The sequence below is a fragment of the Ictidomys tridecemlineatus genome, chromosome 1, assembly GCF_052094955.1.
Source record: "Ictidomys tridecemlineatus isolate mIctTri1 chromosome 1, mIctTri1.hap1, whole genome shotgun sequence".
Classification (NCBI taxonomy): domain Eukaryota; kingdom Metazoa; phylum Chordata; class Mammalia; order Rodentia; family Sciuridae; genus Ictidomys; species Ictidomys tridecemlineatus.
In genome coordinates, this window is record NC_135477.1 from 26,129,129 (window position 1) to 26,145,493 (window position 16,365).

The 16,365-nt window shown below is 37.0% G+C and overlaps 1 protein-coding gene across 5 annotated transcripts in view; it reads right to left on the minus strand.

Annotated features, from left to right (window-relative positions):
* Slf2 (SMC5/6 complex localization factor 2) overlaps nt 1-15,103 on the minus strand; it is a 50,065-nt gene extending 34,962 nt beyond the window's left edge. For 3 of the 5 annotated variants that reach the window (XM_078024832.1, XM_005333673.5, XM_040272759.2), the window contains exons 1-7: nt 14,781-15,103; nt 11,802-11,845; nt 10,715-11,454; nt 9,294-9,351; nt 5,318-6,303; nt 4,297-4,367; nt 369-491 (exon numbers count right to left, since the gene is read on the minus strand). In XM_078024832.1, the coding sequence (XP_077880958.1) occupies nt 369-491; nt 4,297-4,367; nt 5,318-6,303; nt 9,294-9,351; nt 10,715-11,454; nt 11,802-11,845; nt 14,781-14,920 (2,162 nt within the window). In that variant the 5' untranslated portion in view covers nt 14,921-15,103. Of the gene's footprint in view, nt 1-368; nt 492-4,296; nt 4,368-4,822; nt 4,848-5,317; nt 6,304-9,293; nt 9,352-10,714; nt 11,455-11,801; nt 11,846-14,780 lie in introns of those variants that run through there. The other 2 variants (XM_005333674.5, XM_021731900.3) reach the window with 2 other exon arrangements.
* Between the last annotated feature and the right edge of the window lie 1,262 nt (nt 15,104-16,365).

A 16,365-nucleotide genomic window follows, 5' to 3' on the forward strand; every position in this document is an offset into this window, starting at 1 on the left:
AAAACAAAAGGTGCCTGGGCTCTAACATTTGCCTTTCAGCATCATCAGAGATGAATTTGAAATCCAACATACTTTATTCTATATGTTTTTAACAAAAACAAAATTAAAAAATGTAAGGCTTGGCATGGTGTGTAATCCCACTGGCTTGGAGGCTGAGGCAGGAAGATCTCAAGTACAAAGCCAGCCTCAGCAACTTAGTGAGACTCTAAGCAACTTTTAGTGAGACTGTTTCAAAATAAAAAAATAAAAGAGTGGTGGGGATGTGGCTCAGTGGTTAAGCACCCCTAGGTTTAATCCCTGATACCAAAAAAATTAAATTAAAAAAAAAATCTAAAAACTTAATAGGGCACATATAATGAGAAATGTACCTGTGCTCTTCCAAGAGGCCATCCTCATCATCTGTACTGTCTTGATCTCCGATTCTGATTGGTGATTTAATGCCTCGGCCCTGCCTTATGTCTTCTTGTAGTTGCTTCTGCAGTTCATCTAGCCTGATAATTAAAACAATGCTCTGATAAATAGATTACTCTAAAAAAAACAAAAAGCCCCTGAAAACTTTACCTGATATCAATCTAAAAGTAGTATCAAGGACAAATGTTATTAAGTACCCTATTACCTTATCCTGTTATACTATAGATTAAATCATGTCTCCCAAATATATTATGATATTTAAAACAGTACACCATTTTTCCTAAGACAAAGAAAGTCTACTTAGGTATTAAGCTTTTATGCAACAATTGGCAAAATTATCAGAACAGTGTTCCATTACAAAAAAGATTTTTTAAAAAACTATTTTATTTTTATGTGGTGCTGAGGATAGAATCCAGTGCCTCACGCGTGCTAGGCAAGCTACAACCCCAGTCACTACAAAAAAGACTTCAATATTTCTTTATAGCAAAGGACTTTTAAGAATGACCTGTCCAAATTATTTTGGAGATTGGGAAAAGAAAAATGGCAAGGAGGGCTGGGGATGTGGCTCAAGCAGTAGCATGCTTGCCTGGCATGTGCAGGGCGCTGGGTTCGATCCTCAGCACCACATAAAAATAAAATAAAGATGGTGTGTCCACCTAAAACTAAAAAATTTTAAAAAATGGCAAAGAATGAACATTGTTAATTTGGTTATCTTCTCTAATCTTTTAATACTCATTTGATGCCCAGTAGACAACTGTTTGTGTGGCATTAGGGATTTAAACCCGATATGCTCTAACACTAAGCTACACACTCAGCCAATTTTACTTTTTTAAATTTTTTTTTTTTTTTAAAGAGAGAGTAAGAGAGAGAGGGGGACAGGGAGAGAGAGAGAGAATTTTAATATTTATTTATTTTTTCTTAGTTCTCAGCGGACACAACATCTTTGTTTGTATGTGGTGCTGAGGATCGAACCCGGGCCGCACGCATGCCAGGCGAGCGCGCTACCGCTTGAGCCACATCCCCAGCCCTACTTTTTTAAATTTTGAAACAAGATCTTGCTAAATTGCCCAAGCTAGCCTAGCACTTGCAATCCTATCTCAGGACCCTGAGTAGCTGGAATTACAAACCTGAGTAACCCCAGATAATGTTAATAATTTTTTGAGGGCCGTTTTTGTTGTCATCACAATACCTAATCCTTAATAAGCACTTACTACATTACGATTAGTAAGATATATGAAAACTTACTTTCTTTTTTTTGGGTACGGGATTGAAGCCAGGAGTGTTTTACCATGGAGCTACATCCCTACTCCTTTTACATTTCAAGACAAATTCTTGTTAAATAGCTGAAGCTGGCCTTGAACTTGCAATCATCCTGCCCCAAATGCCTAAATTGCTGGAATTATAGGTGTGTGCCACCATGCCCAGCTGTATTAACCCTTAATCCTCACAACAACCCCATATAGTAGTTTTCTTATTATCCATTTTAGAGAAAAAAAATCCCAACCACTTAAAAGTCAAATCAGATTGACTATATCTACCTCTCTTATGAGCAATGCTCAAGTTTTAATAAGTGACTTCAGCCAGTTATTGGTGTACATGCCTGTAATCTGGGGCAGGATGATTGCAAGTTCAAGGCCAGCTTCAGCTATTTAACAAAAAATTGTCACAAAATATAAAAAGGAGTAGGGATGTAGCGCCATAGTAAAACATCCTGGCTTCAATCCCTAGTACCAAAAACAAAAAACAAAAAAAAAAAAGAAAGAAAGAAAGTTTTAATACATCTTACTACCGTAATGTACTAAGTGTTTAGTAAGGGTTAGGTGTTGTGATGATAAACCAGCACTTGGGAGACTGAAGCAGAAGGATTGCAAATTCAAAGACAGCTTCAGCAACTTAGCCTTCCTAAGCCATCCCCTTAGTGAGATCCTGACTCAAAATAAAAAATAATAAGGGCTGGGAATGTCACTCAGTGATTAAGTACCCTGGGTTCAACCCCTGACACCAAAACCCAACCAAACAACTTTAGATTCATCCTATGAGTTCACAAAACATTTAAAGAACTTTATAAGAGACAATTTCTCTAGTTAAATTCAGAGAGAGAAAAACTTTTGACCTGCTAATTATTTGTAATTCCTTTAATTAGCTATTTGGTTATCAAATTTGAGATACATATATACCAACTTCTATGTTATCAAGTCAGCTTGCTTATTTATTTATTTTTGGTACTGGGGACTGAACCCAGGGGCATTTAACCACTGAGCCATATCCCCAGCCCTTTTTATTTTGAGACAGGGCATCACTAAGTTGCTAAGGCTGGCTTTGAACTTGTGATCCTCTTGCCTCAGCTGCCCCAGCTTCTTGAGAAATTGGGATTTTAGATATGCCCCACCATGTCTGGCAAGTCAGCTGAACTTTTAAGTGAAGTGCTCTGGATTCACGGATATTCCTTGAAATTAATAAGGAATGTATTTCCCCCCTCTCATTAGCAACATCAGGTCTCTATCTAGTCACATAAACTTCATTAGAAAAAATTATGATCCTCAACTTTCTGCTTTGTGGGAGGTAGGCAGTGGAGAGGAGGGATGTTCATCATAATGCTGCAGCTATTCAAGAGTAACTTTGATGTAGAAATACCATGTTTGGTTATTAACCTCAAAGCTTGGAGTTGGTGAACATACTAATGTTCATTTTTCCTGTGTGAATCACAAAAACATGAAATAATCTAATTAAAAATAGGCAAAGGATCTGAACAGGTATTTCTCCAAAGAAACTATGCAAAGGCTCAATAGCACATGAAAAGGTATTTAACATCTTTAGTCATCAGAGAAGCACAAACCAAAATCATAAGGGGTTACAACCATTTCATACCCATTAGTATGGCTGTTATCCAAAATGAAAAAATAATTAGACTATGTGGAAATAGGAAAGCTTTATGCATTGCAGGTGGAAAGCAGTGTGGCAGTTCCCCCCTAATGAAACAATTACCTTATGATTCAGCAAGTCAACTTAGGATATATACATGAAAGAACTAAAAGCAGGAACATAAGATATATGTACATTCATGTTCACAGCAACATTACTCACAATAGCCAAAAAGTGGATATAACATGTGGCCATTGACAAATGAATAGATAAACAAACAAAATATGATCTATACATAATACAACAGAATAACTGACCTTAAAAAGAAGGAAATTTGGACACATTCTTCACCATCAATGAACAATGAAGGTATTACACCAAGTGAAATAAATCAGTCATAAAAGGACAAACACTGTATGATCCTCCTTTTATGAAATACCTAGCTAGACAGTCCATTTCATAAAAATAGAAAATAGGATGGTAGTTGCCAAGGGCAGAGGGAAGTATGGACAATTAGTTTCCTGGGTATAGTTTCAGTTTGGGAAGATGAAAAAGTTTGGAGCTGGATGGCGCCAATGTTTGCAAAACAATGTCAATGTACTTAAATGAACTTAACTACTGTACACTTCAAAATAAATTCTATCCATTCTTTTGATTAAGGATTTCCATTATCAGATACTACTGATAAGCTGAATGGGATCTATTAGTTAATGTAATATACAATAAACTATAAAAATCTGGATTTTTTTTTGGTGGTGCTGGGGATCGAATGCAGGGCCAGGGCATGCTAGGCACATGCTCTACCACTGAGTTACATCCCCAGCCCTGCAAAACCTGGAACTTTTGATCCAGCCTATGAAAAAGAGAACCCATCTTATTTCTAACACAGCTCACATAGAACTGTTGTTATAAAGGTACTAACACAGCATGTATGCTATTTTTTCTTAAAAGGCAAAAATTAAAAGGTGGTCGCACAAACAATAGTATGTTACATTTAGTAAATTAATCATGATGCTAACTAACCTTTGTGTGTCTTCCATCTCTTTCACTAGACGGTCTAAAGTATTTGTATAAGTTCCACTATGAACATACTCCTAAAACAAGAAGAAAATTCAGAAATCCTTTACAACATATTTTCATAGAAGATCTGAGGTGTTTTAAGCTATTCTGAGTACTAAAGATTACTTTCTATTTCAATAACAAAGGCCAGGGTGAGACCTTTCTTAAAGGAGAATTTTCATGCTTTAAATCTAGTATTTTATACTGCAGGCAATTTGCTTTTATCATCTAGTAGGAAAGGCATGGCTTATAAAACCCTGATAGCCTTAGGATCTGATTGTAAACATCCAAAGGCTCTATAGTTACCCTATCTTTACTTCTAAGTTTTATTTTAGTGAAACCAAACTAATCTTTAGGTGTTACCATGGAATATAAACACCTTCCCCACCAAATTTTACAGACAATTAGAATTCAGCTTACTCCCAAGATAGAATGAAGCAATTTATAAATAAAATTGCACACCACAATTAACAACATTTCTACACTCTACCTTCATTTACAGCAGTGGTCTCCAAAGCAGGGGGTGTGCAAGGTGATCCATTGGGGTGCAGGAAGAAAATAATAGAACTTCTATTTATATGGAACTTCTATAGAAACTCCAATAGAACTTACTCTATAGTAACTTCTATATAACTTTAATAGGAAAATACTTTTTTTTTCTTTCTGTTTTTGCATATGCTTTAGAAAGTATACAATATTATTATAGTGGTACATGTATATAATCTATCAGTATACATATATATGTTGGGGTACATGCTTAAAATTTTTTTTACTAAAAAAGTGTGATCAAAGAAGCTTGGAGACCACTGATTAACAGTAATAAAACTAAAGATATGGGAAACTCAATTACTAAATAAGAATTATACTAGTTTTGGTCTAACTAGGAGTTATAATAAATAGTGAATTTTAAAGTAAGTTTTAACAACCTATCTTCCTTCACTAATCCATCTTTTCAAGTAAATATAAATGTTACAGAACTACTTACTGTATAGTCTGATGACTGAGATCTAAGCCCCTTAGAAAGAGCAGGAGGCTTTCCTGAAGTTGCAGGAGTCTGACTGAAGTTCAAAGCCATTATTTCTTCCAGTGATTTTAAGGTTTCCTCTTCCTCATCACTGTCTAGGTTATAACCTAAACTTTCTTCATCACTATCAAAATCACCCCTTAATTTTCTTTTCAGTGCACTGCTACCTGCATTGGAATTTCCTGAACTCTCTTTATCTGAAGGGGCTTTATCTGAAGGTTCTGTAGGGCTTGGGATACATGGCACAACTTCCAAAACAGCTGGGGGAGACTTTGTAGAAGTGCCACATTCTGAACGTAAAGATCCCCCAGTAATTTTCCCTGAAGATACATTAGAATCAGCCTTATTAGTCTTTGCTTTGTGTTCCTTGTGTTTGGAGGATTCTGTAGAATGCCCAGAACATTCTTTAGATGAGGAACGCTCTTTATCTTTTTTAGGAACTGGAAGAGTGCAATTTTTAGCATTTAATGGTACCCGAGAAGAACCAGCACTTGGAACATGGGAGAGCAAAGGTAGAAGTTTTGTCTCTTTTGATGTCACAGAGCTAGCAGTTTTATTTTTCTGAAGGTTGCTAGCCTTTTTAATTGTAGATTTTTCCTGAGGTAAAGATAAGTGGGGTTTCTGTATCTTAGTCTCTTTGGTACTTGCCACACGGATTTGGTCACTATTCCTGGAAGAATGGTAGCCAGAATTTGAAGGTGCTAAGCTTGTGGAGGAGTGATCAGTTTCATCATTTGGTTCCTTGGATATATCTTCCAAGCGCAGCACACCACCAGGTGTCTTCAGTGCAATATGTCTTATAAATTTTTCTTTCTGATGTGGTCCATCAGGACGCTTCTCAAGGACGGACTCTTTTGCTTTCGGTATTACAGATTCTCTTGTGCTTTTCAGATCTGAGTCCACAGAGTTCCTTTTTCTCTTGTCAGGGAATTTATTCTTAGAACCTGCTAAAAGTAATTTTTTTTTCAGATTAGTGAAAAGTATACTGTCCTGAGTTCAGCTTATTCACTAAGTATCTAGAATATATTGAAAAAATGTTTAAGTTTTAATACCATAGGCTGAGATTATTCATCATATATGGAATGAGCAAAGAGCCATTTATTTGTCAATTGATAGATACTGGTATCCAAGAAATTTAGAGCTCATAACAAACATTCACTTTCATTCCAAGGCTATTAAACATTCACTAACTTAGTAGAATTAAAGTCACCACTCCCTAAAACATAAAAAACCCATATTTATACCCATGAAAGGGTTTTAAAAGCACTTTGGATATTCTTTCAATTACAAGACTACCTTGTTACAGAATAACACTTCTATATTTAAAAGTATTGCACCAGCCTGGGAATGTGGCTCAGTGGTAGAGCACTTGCAATCCCCAATACTACAAAAATAAATTAATAAAATAAAAGTATAGTACCTTCAGACACATAAAGGATAAGTAGTTGCAGATAGATTATTATGTTGTTATTAATTTTTGGTACCAGGGATTGAACCTAGGATGCTTAACCCTTGGGCCACATTCCCAGTGCTTTTTATTTTTAAAATAAAAATAATATATTGTTTTATTTACGGGGTCTTGCTAAGTTGCTTACAACCTCACTAGATTGCTGAGGCTGGCCTTGAAATTGCAATCTTCCTGCCTCAGCCTCCTGAGCCATTGGATTAAAGGTATGTGACACTATCCACCAAGGCACACTTATAGATTTAAATTTCTCATTTAAAAATAAATTTACCCATGTTCCCCCTCAGAAGTTAATTAGTATTTATTCTTCCCCATATATCCCTTTAGTCTTCAGCCATGTTATAGGTTGCATTGTGTCCCCACAAAATAACATATTATCTGATGCCCAGCACCACAGAATGTGATCTTGAAAATATGATCTTTACAGGCAAAAATGAATTAAAATGAGGACTTATCCAAGAGGATATGCAAACTGTTTATGGAAAATACTTAGGGGCTGGAATTGTGGCTCAGTGGTACAGCGCTTGCTTGGCATGTGTGAGGCCCTGGGTTTGATCCTCAGCACATATAAATAAATATCCACTGACGATCAAAAAAATATTTTAAGAAAATGTTTAGGGCAAGTCAGTTTTTTTAAAAAATCTAGAATTAGATGGAAATAAACTGGTACTACAGGTAGGCTCCCCTTTTGTAAGATTTCAAGGGCAGATTAATTGCAAAATTTCCATTTTTTTTTGACACTCCTTGTAGTGCTATAGACTGTTTTACACTTTTTTCAGTGTCCAGTAATATATAAAATATTCAAAGAGAGATTGAGTTTTTAAGAAAAGGAAAAAGCCAATTTTTTTTCTTTTCTCTGTAGTATTGAATCAAATCCAAGAGTGTTCTGCCACTGAGCTACATTTCCAGCCCTTTTGGAGACAGGGTCTCACTAAGTTGCTATGGCTGGCCTTGAACTTGTGATCCTCCTGCCTCAGCTTCCCAAATCGCTGGACCTGGTTCCAATTCACTTTAATAAGGGATTTGGGATTGAGTTCATAAAATATTCAATGTTCACTAATAGGAGATTGGTTATTAATAAATTATCAAAGATACTAGGGATGGATTAAATTTGACCTCAAGAATGCAACCAAAGGACAAGGCCCTGGAGAACCAAAAAGCTAAATGCCTACTCTACCAACATTTCTAAAATTCTTATACTTGTGTGAGTATAATAATCATGTGATTTTGTATGTCATCACATATGATAAATGGAATACCAGTAAGATAGACAAGACATACCATTTGTTTGGTTTTTTTGTTTGTTTTTTGGGTGGGGGTGTTTGGTACCAGGGGATTGAGCCCAGGGGTGCTTACCCACTGAGCCACATACCCAGACCTTTTTATTTTTCATTTTGAGACATGGTCTCACTAAATTGCTCAGACTGACTTGCAATCTTCCTGCCTGAGCCTCTTGAGCCACTGTAATTTACAGGTGTGTGCCAACATGCCAGGCTCCATTTGAAATTTTTTTGGGGTATGGGGGATTAAACTCAGGGGCACTAAGCCATTGAGCCACACCCCCAGCCCTATTTTGTATTTTATTTAGAGAAAGGGGCTCACTGAGTTGCTTAGCCTCGCTTTTGCAAGGCTGGCTTTGAACTCATGATCCTCCTACTTTAGCCTCCAACGCCACCAGTACATTTGTATTTTTAATTTCACAAAGAATAAGGTCTGGCACATAGTCAGTGCTCAATAAATGTTAACTATTATCATCATATCCATTGTATTTTACTGAATAGAATCTAAAGTTCAGTTTTCAAAGTTTGCACTTACAGTAGGGAAAAAACTTGATATACCAAGTTTTATTATCAGTTATTATTTCTGGTAGACTTTCATTTTCTGTGTCATATATTTCTGCAGGTTTGAATTCTAATGTTCTATTTTCTAGTCAAAAAAAGATACTTTAAAAATTACTGAATTAACAGTAACCATGTGTTTTCTCAGTCAGTAGATACTTTTAGTACTTTTAGATACAGAACACTTATCTTAAAAATGTCCTTGAAAATTGATGTTTAAAAGGCATGTTCGTATTTGAAAAATTAAGAAACACTATTTTGAATCATGATTAGTAGTTTCAACCCTATATAAAGTATCTTCAACGTAACACCAAGACCCCCCCCACACACAATTCCAAGAATATAGGATTAAGCTTCTTGATGTATCCAGGGATTCAGAAATAGAACACTGAATACTAATGAGATACACATTGTTAGAACTGACTGTGGAGAGACAGAACTGTCAAGAGGACATGCATGCTAAATTCAAGGACTATTCTTTTTTCAAATATAATTTTACCAAAATCTTAATTAACCGGAAACACTTAGTTGATTTCTAGGAAGGGAACTGAATATTTAGGCAGATTTGTTTAAAAATCAGTACCACTAAGCTGCAAATTTATCTAATAATTTGCAAATTTAAATTTGATTCTACCTGAATTAGGTTCCCATGAATCAGAAGAGGATCTTTTTCTTGAGAGATGTCCATTTTCCTATTTGGAAAATGAAGAAAAAATAATTAGGAAATTGGGAGATAAATATGAACTTTTCTTTCTAACATTTAAAACATAGATTTCTAGTCTAAATAAAGGAAATATCTGTATTTGGAGGTAACACCTAAGTTCTAAATAAAATGTTTAAAGATCTTAAGATTTAAAATGAAGGTATATGTTGGGGATGTAGCTCAAGGTAGAGCTTTTGCTTTACCTAGGGTTTCAGCATAGCAGGCAAGAGCTCTACAACTGAGAGTTAAGTAAATAAAAAGTAGGGCATTTATATTACAAAAATATAATATACTCTTTAATACTTCTGTTTAAGGTCTAAAGTACCACCAAACACTGAAATCTTTAAAAATGGCCCAAATCTTACTTTTGTTGACCATTAACAAATCTCACTGATAAAGACAACAAACTTCTTGCAAACAGTAATGCACAAAGCACCAATCTCTATTTATTCCTGGAATGTCATAGTTTACTTGTGGCCTGTCTGGTTTTAAAAGTTCAACTTATCAATATTCCATTTTGACATCTGACTTTTCTTTATTTGCTCTGTGAGAAGCACTCTGAAATTAACAACTTGACTTTTTCTGGAGAAAGGTATAGCTTTTATGCTAATCTTAATTCACTCTATGTAGAAAAGAAAAATCTGAGATAAGATGAATGTGGACAATTTTCAAATCATCCTCATCATCCGTTTTCCAAGACCCATACACAATATATAATCTAAACCACTGCTTCTTAAACTTTAAGGTGCATCTGGAAGGCTCATTAATTGAAGACTGCTGGGCTTTTATCTCCACAGTTTTTGATTTTAGTGGGCCTGGGGTAGGATCCGAGACTGCATTCCTACAAGTTCCTAGGTAATGCTGCACCTGACCTGCTCCAGGGGACATTCTGAGAATCAGTGCTCTAAACCATTTTCTGTTGTCTTTGATTTGCCATTCCTTGAATAACTCCCTTCAGCATATCCTAACTTAAAAAACAGTTTTACTTGCCTAAAAGTTCAAAAAATGCTACTTTCCTTAAAAAGATCTTTGTTCCTGGTCTGAAAAAATTAAGGGAAGAATTTAATGAAGGACCGTTGGAAGAAACCTAATGAAAACAGCTTCTACACAAACTGTGTATCAGTATCTCCTTAAAAATATCAACATATATAGGGCTAGGATTGTGGCTTAAAGGTAGAGCGATTGCCTAGCATGCGTGAGGCACACTGGGTTTGATCCTCAGCACCACGTAAAGATATTGTATCCACCTGTAACTAAAAACAAATATTTAAAGAAAAAAAATTAACACATCACAATTATTAAATACTTTGATACAGTAGTGGGAAAACTAGTTCAGTAATTATAGCACATACCAGATTTGAAAGATTACTCTTTCCAGGTATGACATCATTATGTTTACTTTGTTCCTGCCTCGGTGTACATTTTCTTCCCATGCTAGAAGATTTTAAGGAAAGACTGCTTGCTTCAGAGAAAGAATTTTCTGAGTTGATTTTTTGCTCCATTTGCTCCTTTCTCAACCTCTTCAGCTCCCGTTCTCTGCAGTAAGAAGCTAGTGACAACTGGAACTTAGCTCCTAATGGGCTTTCTCCTGGGTGGTGTCTGGATAGGCTGCTCCGGCTACTAAGACTTCTGGAGCCATTCTTGAAGATTTCGGCTTCTCTCACCATGGCCTGCTTTTTAGAGTCTGAATTCGCCTTGCCTCGATCTCTATCATTCTTCTCCCTGCTATTTTCATGAGTGAACAGTGATTTCCTTCTCTCTGGAGACCGATGTTTTTTCTTTAGTGACTTCATCTCTTTTGACAAGCGATATGAAGAAGGAACATAGATATTTGTTCCTTTGGATAAATATTTGGAGCCTAGTGACACACAAGGTCGACGTGACTCATGTACATCACGATCTTTATGATGCTCTTTATTAACACCTTTCATGAGAGCTTCTAAAATAGGACTTTTCTCTGATGACACCCTTTTGGGTTTAGATTTTTTTGGTGAGGATGGTTTCCTTTCAAATTGCTCTGTCCCAGTGATGGACAATCCACTTCCTCCATATTTGATGTTTGATTTTTGTGGAGAATCCAACATATGTCTATCTGAATAGCCAATTAAAACACATTAAAAATAACACAACTGATGCTTTATATTTATCTTAATTATCAAAGTTAAAAATACTTAAATGCATTAGTTATCATAAAATTATCAAACAAATAATATATGGGTAAAAATACACATTTTATGGTATAATGCAAGAACGTATAAAAGCAAAAAGACTGTTTAGAACTTGTTTATCTTTGTTTAAAAAAAACTATCTCATTAAAACATTATTATTTTCAATTTTGAACACTATGTTTAATCAAAGTTTAGAGTAGGTTTAAAATTGAACCCATCTCTCTCTTAACCTCCAAAATAGCCCCCCCAAAAGTATTAACAGTATACATACCTTGTTTTGAAGCTTGTTTGAAGAAATCTATAATTGACTGCTTCCTGAAAATAAAAGCATAACTAATATTGTATCACATAAGCAAATATTAAAATCTCAAAAATTCAGATTAAATGAAAAATGTTAGATTTACAGAATATTAGCTAGATTTCACTATCTGGTTTAAATATGGCAATCAAGCTTTGCTAAGCTGAAAAATTATTGAAAATTCATGACTCTACATGAGCTTAAAACTAAGATCTATATAATCTATGGTATTATTAAAGTAGTAAGATTGGAGTGTAAGTCCAGAGAATTGGTGTAGAGTGCTTCTTAGTACTGATTGATACTCAATATCAATGGAAGATCATAGGGATAGGCATCTTATTCTGTTTATTGGTATTCTCTAGTGATTCATACAAAATAGCACTCAAAAATCCAAATGAAAAATGTAGATTGTAAAAATGAACTAAAACCTAAACAGAATCTCACAATGAGAGAAGAAAGCAAATGGTAGGATGGTAGTATGAGTGATCTGGTTGATCTGGGGAGGCAGTTGTTTATTTCAACTTTTTTGGTATTTAGAATTGAAGAGGAATGTGCTAGGCAAAGGCAGAAAGAATCAAGTACTAAGCTCATACTACTCTCTTTATACACTACAGTAAGGCGTCAATAGCAAAAATTGTAGACTTTACAACTAGTGTTTCAAATTTTTTTATTTTATCATCTAAGAATCCTTAGGATATTCTCAAAAATAACACCAAGAAAAAAACAAAACAAGAATAAATGAAAGTTAATAGGTAAAAAAATAATAAAAACAAATTGCCTAATTTTCAGTAACTTCTGTATCTTAAATTAGGCACAAAATGAAATAGGACTATATTGCCAGAATTTGTGTTCTGATTTATTCACATATTTAGAGATACAAAAAGGAGGATGTTGGGACTGGGGATGTGGCTCATTTGGTAGAGTGCTTGCCCAGCATGCACAAGTTCAATCCCCAGCACCACAAAAAAAAAAACCCAAAAAACGGGAGGGGGGGTGGTGGGCAGGGAGATGGTATATGCAGAGCAAAAAAATTAAGTTTCTGGTCAGGTATGGTGGCACATGCCTGTAATTTTAGATACTCAGAAAGCTAAAGCAGGAGGATCACAAGTTCAAATCAGCCTAGGCAACTTAGAGAGACGCTGTCTCAAAAAAGGAAAAGGTCTGGGGAAGTAGCTCAGTGGTAGAGTGCCTCTGGTTTAAAAAGTTTGGATATGCAGCTCATAATGAAGCACTCCAGGTTTCAATTCCCCATACCAGAACAACAAAAACTTCTGGCAAATTTTGCTAAAATGTATTCATTTTGCTGAAAGAAAATAAGCACAGACTACCAGTTTCTCTAAACACTTATACATTATGAAGATGGACTACTCTGTGAAAACCTGAACAATTCAAACCCCAGGTTAACCTTGTACACTTTATTGGTCACGTTAGAACAAAAAGTACACCTTTGCTGGTTTACTGAGAAGGTCCACCATATTTATTTTGAGGTACTGGTGGAAAACCTAAGTGGTTATGAGATGAATATGAGTGACAGGTTAAGGAGGAATATATGCATTTATTTACAGAAAATAAAATGTATTAGGTAAATTTTACCACAGAATAAAGAAAGAAAAGATAGAGGGTCTAAAAGGGGAGAAACATGATTCCTTGTTACTGGTGGAGGAGAGATGCAAAAAAACGCAGAAGCAGCTAATTCAAAACAAGATATATTAAATGTTTTATCTTAATTACTAAACATAACATTGTATCTTTCCCCTAAAGTATTAGATCTCAGGCTCCTTTTCAATGAATACATAAGACAAAAGTGACTTTGGATAAAATATGAATAACCTGTAAAAATGCCATGAATATAACTTTCAAGAGATAATAGTACCCTTAGCTCATCCGCACATAAGTGTCCACTACTTATTTATAACTGGTTAAAAAAATTTTTTAAACAGCTTCACAAACCCTTATCTGAAACTTTTGGAGCCAAATGGGTGTTTTATTGCATTTTAGAAAGGACATAATTTGATGTATTATACAAAGTCCCCAGTGGCTTCCAGTGCTGCAACCTGTAATCAAGCACATTAATATTTCTCCAGCAAAACTTATTAATATTCACACTTAATGGAATAAAGTCCATAAATAACCTTACATTAGTTTGGTAAGGTTGATTGCCAAATAAGTTGTGGTGTCAAAACTTAACGAAAACGTTTCATTTTCTTAACTTGCTGGCTTTCAGATTAAGACAAGGGATTGTGGATCTGTTCCACAATATCAGACCATGAATTTACTGTTAAAATCGTTACAAGCTTTTAAACTTAAAATAAAAGACAGTACCAAGTTCGAAGAGAATTTAAGTATGTTTTATTGTCAGAGGATGTCATTTGATAAAAACTCCCCATCTCATTACATAGCTCCCACACAATCTTTACAAAATTGGCCTCTTGGAGAGGCTCAAAGTAACTGAAAGAGAAAACAATCACATTCCAAATCTGCATGCTCTTTTTTAAAAGTATGAATTGTCGTATACACTGGACTATAAAGTAATTCGTGGGTTTTTTTCGTCACATCTTACATAATTTCACCCACAATATAGAAAAAGGTTCATACTAAACCAACAGGAACAGAACTGCGAACGTACAGAAAACGACCTAAATATGCATCAAGGTGTTAGGGCCCCAGCCAAGCTCTCCGAAAGGACAAAACTAGCGTTCTACCAAAGGCGGGCTCTCCGTAGCCATCCAGGCTGGTGGTCACTAGACCAAGAGCAGCTCCCCAACCACAGAAAAGAAAACTCCAACTCCCAGAAGCCCCCGCGCGGAGGCGGGGCGAGGGTTTGCCAGGCCCCGGAACTCTAAGGCCGGAGCTCGCGGAGGATGGCGGGAACTGAAGAGCGGCCGTCTGTAGTCCTACCCTCATACCCTTGCCCCCGCGACCCGGCCCCTTCTCAAGCCCTCTGCACGGTACCTGTCCCCAGGACTCTCTGTTCTCTTTCCCGCTGCAGCAGGGGCGGTACTACCGGGTCTCAGATGGCAGCGCGGGGGCGACGACCCCGGGGCTGGGGATGAGGGGAAACCTGGCCTAGCGGGCATGCAGCGCCTTGTCATGTCGGCGCCGCTGGCGACGGCGGCATGAGCTGTGGCTGGAGAAGTTGGGTGTGTGGTTGCCGTCTTGTTGCTGGGACTCGGGGAGGCTGTCGGAACAGAGGTGGGCGGCACCCCCTTCTCTCTTCATGGCGGTTCTCTCTCTTCGGAAGTGACTCCGGTGTGAGCGGGAAGGAACCTGAGGACCAATTGGGGGCGGGTCTTACTTGAGGACTGGATTTCTGATTGGCTTGGACGGGGTTCATTCTGTTGGTGGCGCAATAAAAAGCTGTAACCTCTCAGGAGGAGGCGGGACTTCAGAAGGGGGAGGGGAGGAAGAAAACTGCCCTCCCCACACCGTCACGTGTGCCTAGGGCGCGCGCCCAGGCGTCGGGGCTGCGTCGGCCTTGGCCCCCAGAGCGGGGGCGGAAAGGCGCGGGCTGCCTCGCACCGGGAGTGCGGGCGTCTGCAGCTGGTGACGCCCGCCTGGTGGAGGGCGAGGGGTGAGGTTTGCAGAAGCAAAGCGGGGAGCCCTTAGCTGCCCTTAAGTTAAAATGGCCAGCAGTTGGACTTCAGTGTCACACATTGTGCCTCACAAATCCTGAGTTGCTTATTACATCTTAAACATCTTAGGCCAAAATGTTATAATGTTGTCACGATTTCCTCAGTAGTCTGCATAGGCCAATCTGAAGACATGTCCGTTCTATCAGGGTTCTTGTTAAGCAAAGAAAAAAAAATTGAAATACAGTTTTTATTCCACACACAAAAAATTTTGTTTCTCGAATTATCCTGCAGCAAACTTCTTAAAAGATTTTTGAAAGGAACATGGGGTCGGCTTTCAAATTACTCCCAGTAGTTATGGACAGCATAGAATAGTAAAAACTGCCAACAGTCTCCAAATCCTACTTTGTGATAGGTTTTGTGCTTTGGAGGCTGTTAGCTAGGGTTTTCCTTACAAATTGAGAGACTGATCAGAATACCTAAGCCTCAGTTTCAACATCTATACAGTGGGTATGTTTTTTTCTGCGCAGCTATAAATCATAAGAAATAAGCAATGTAAAGTGCACAGTTCAGATTCTTTCATGTAATCAAAAATTGAGTAAGTTATGGTTCTCTTTGTCCTCCAGTTAGATTCTTGCAGTGAATTTAATTTCCCATAAAATCTAGAGACAGGGCAATTATGTTTCGGTTACTATTAAGAACCAAAATATCATCCTTGAGGATGGCCATGCTTTAATCGACAGGGCTGTTCAACCAATTGGATAGAACGGAAATAACAAAAGAATTTGAACAGGTCTTTCAAGTTTATTGTACTGAGATTGAACTGCTTCTATGGCTAAGCATGCCTGACTGACCTGAGGTTCACCTTCTTTCTCTTCCCTAGTAATTCTCAGGAGAAAGAATTAACAAGGAATCAAGTGGCCAACAGGCTGCAAAGTAGAGAGTAGAAGATAAACAGTGAACATACA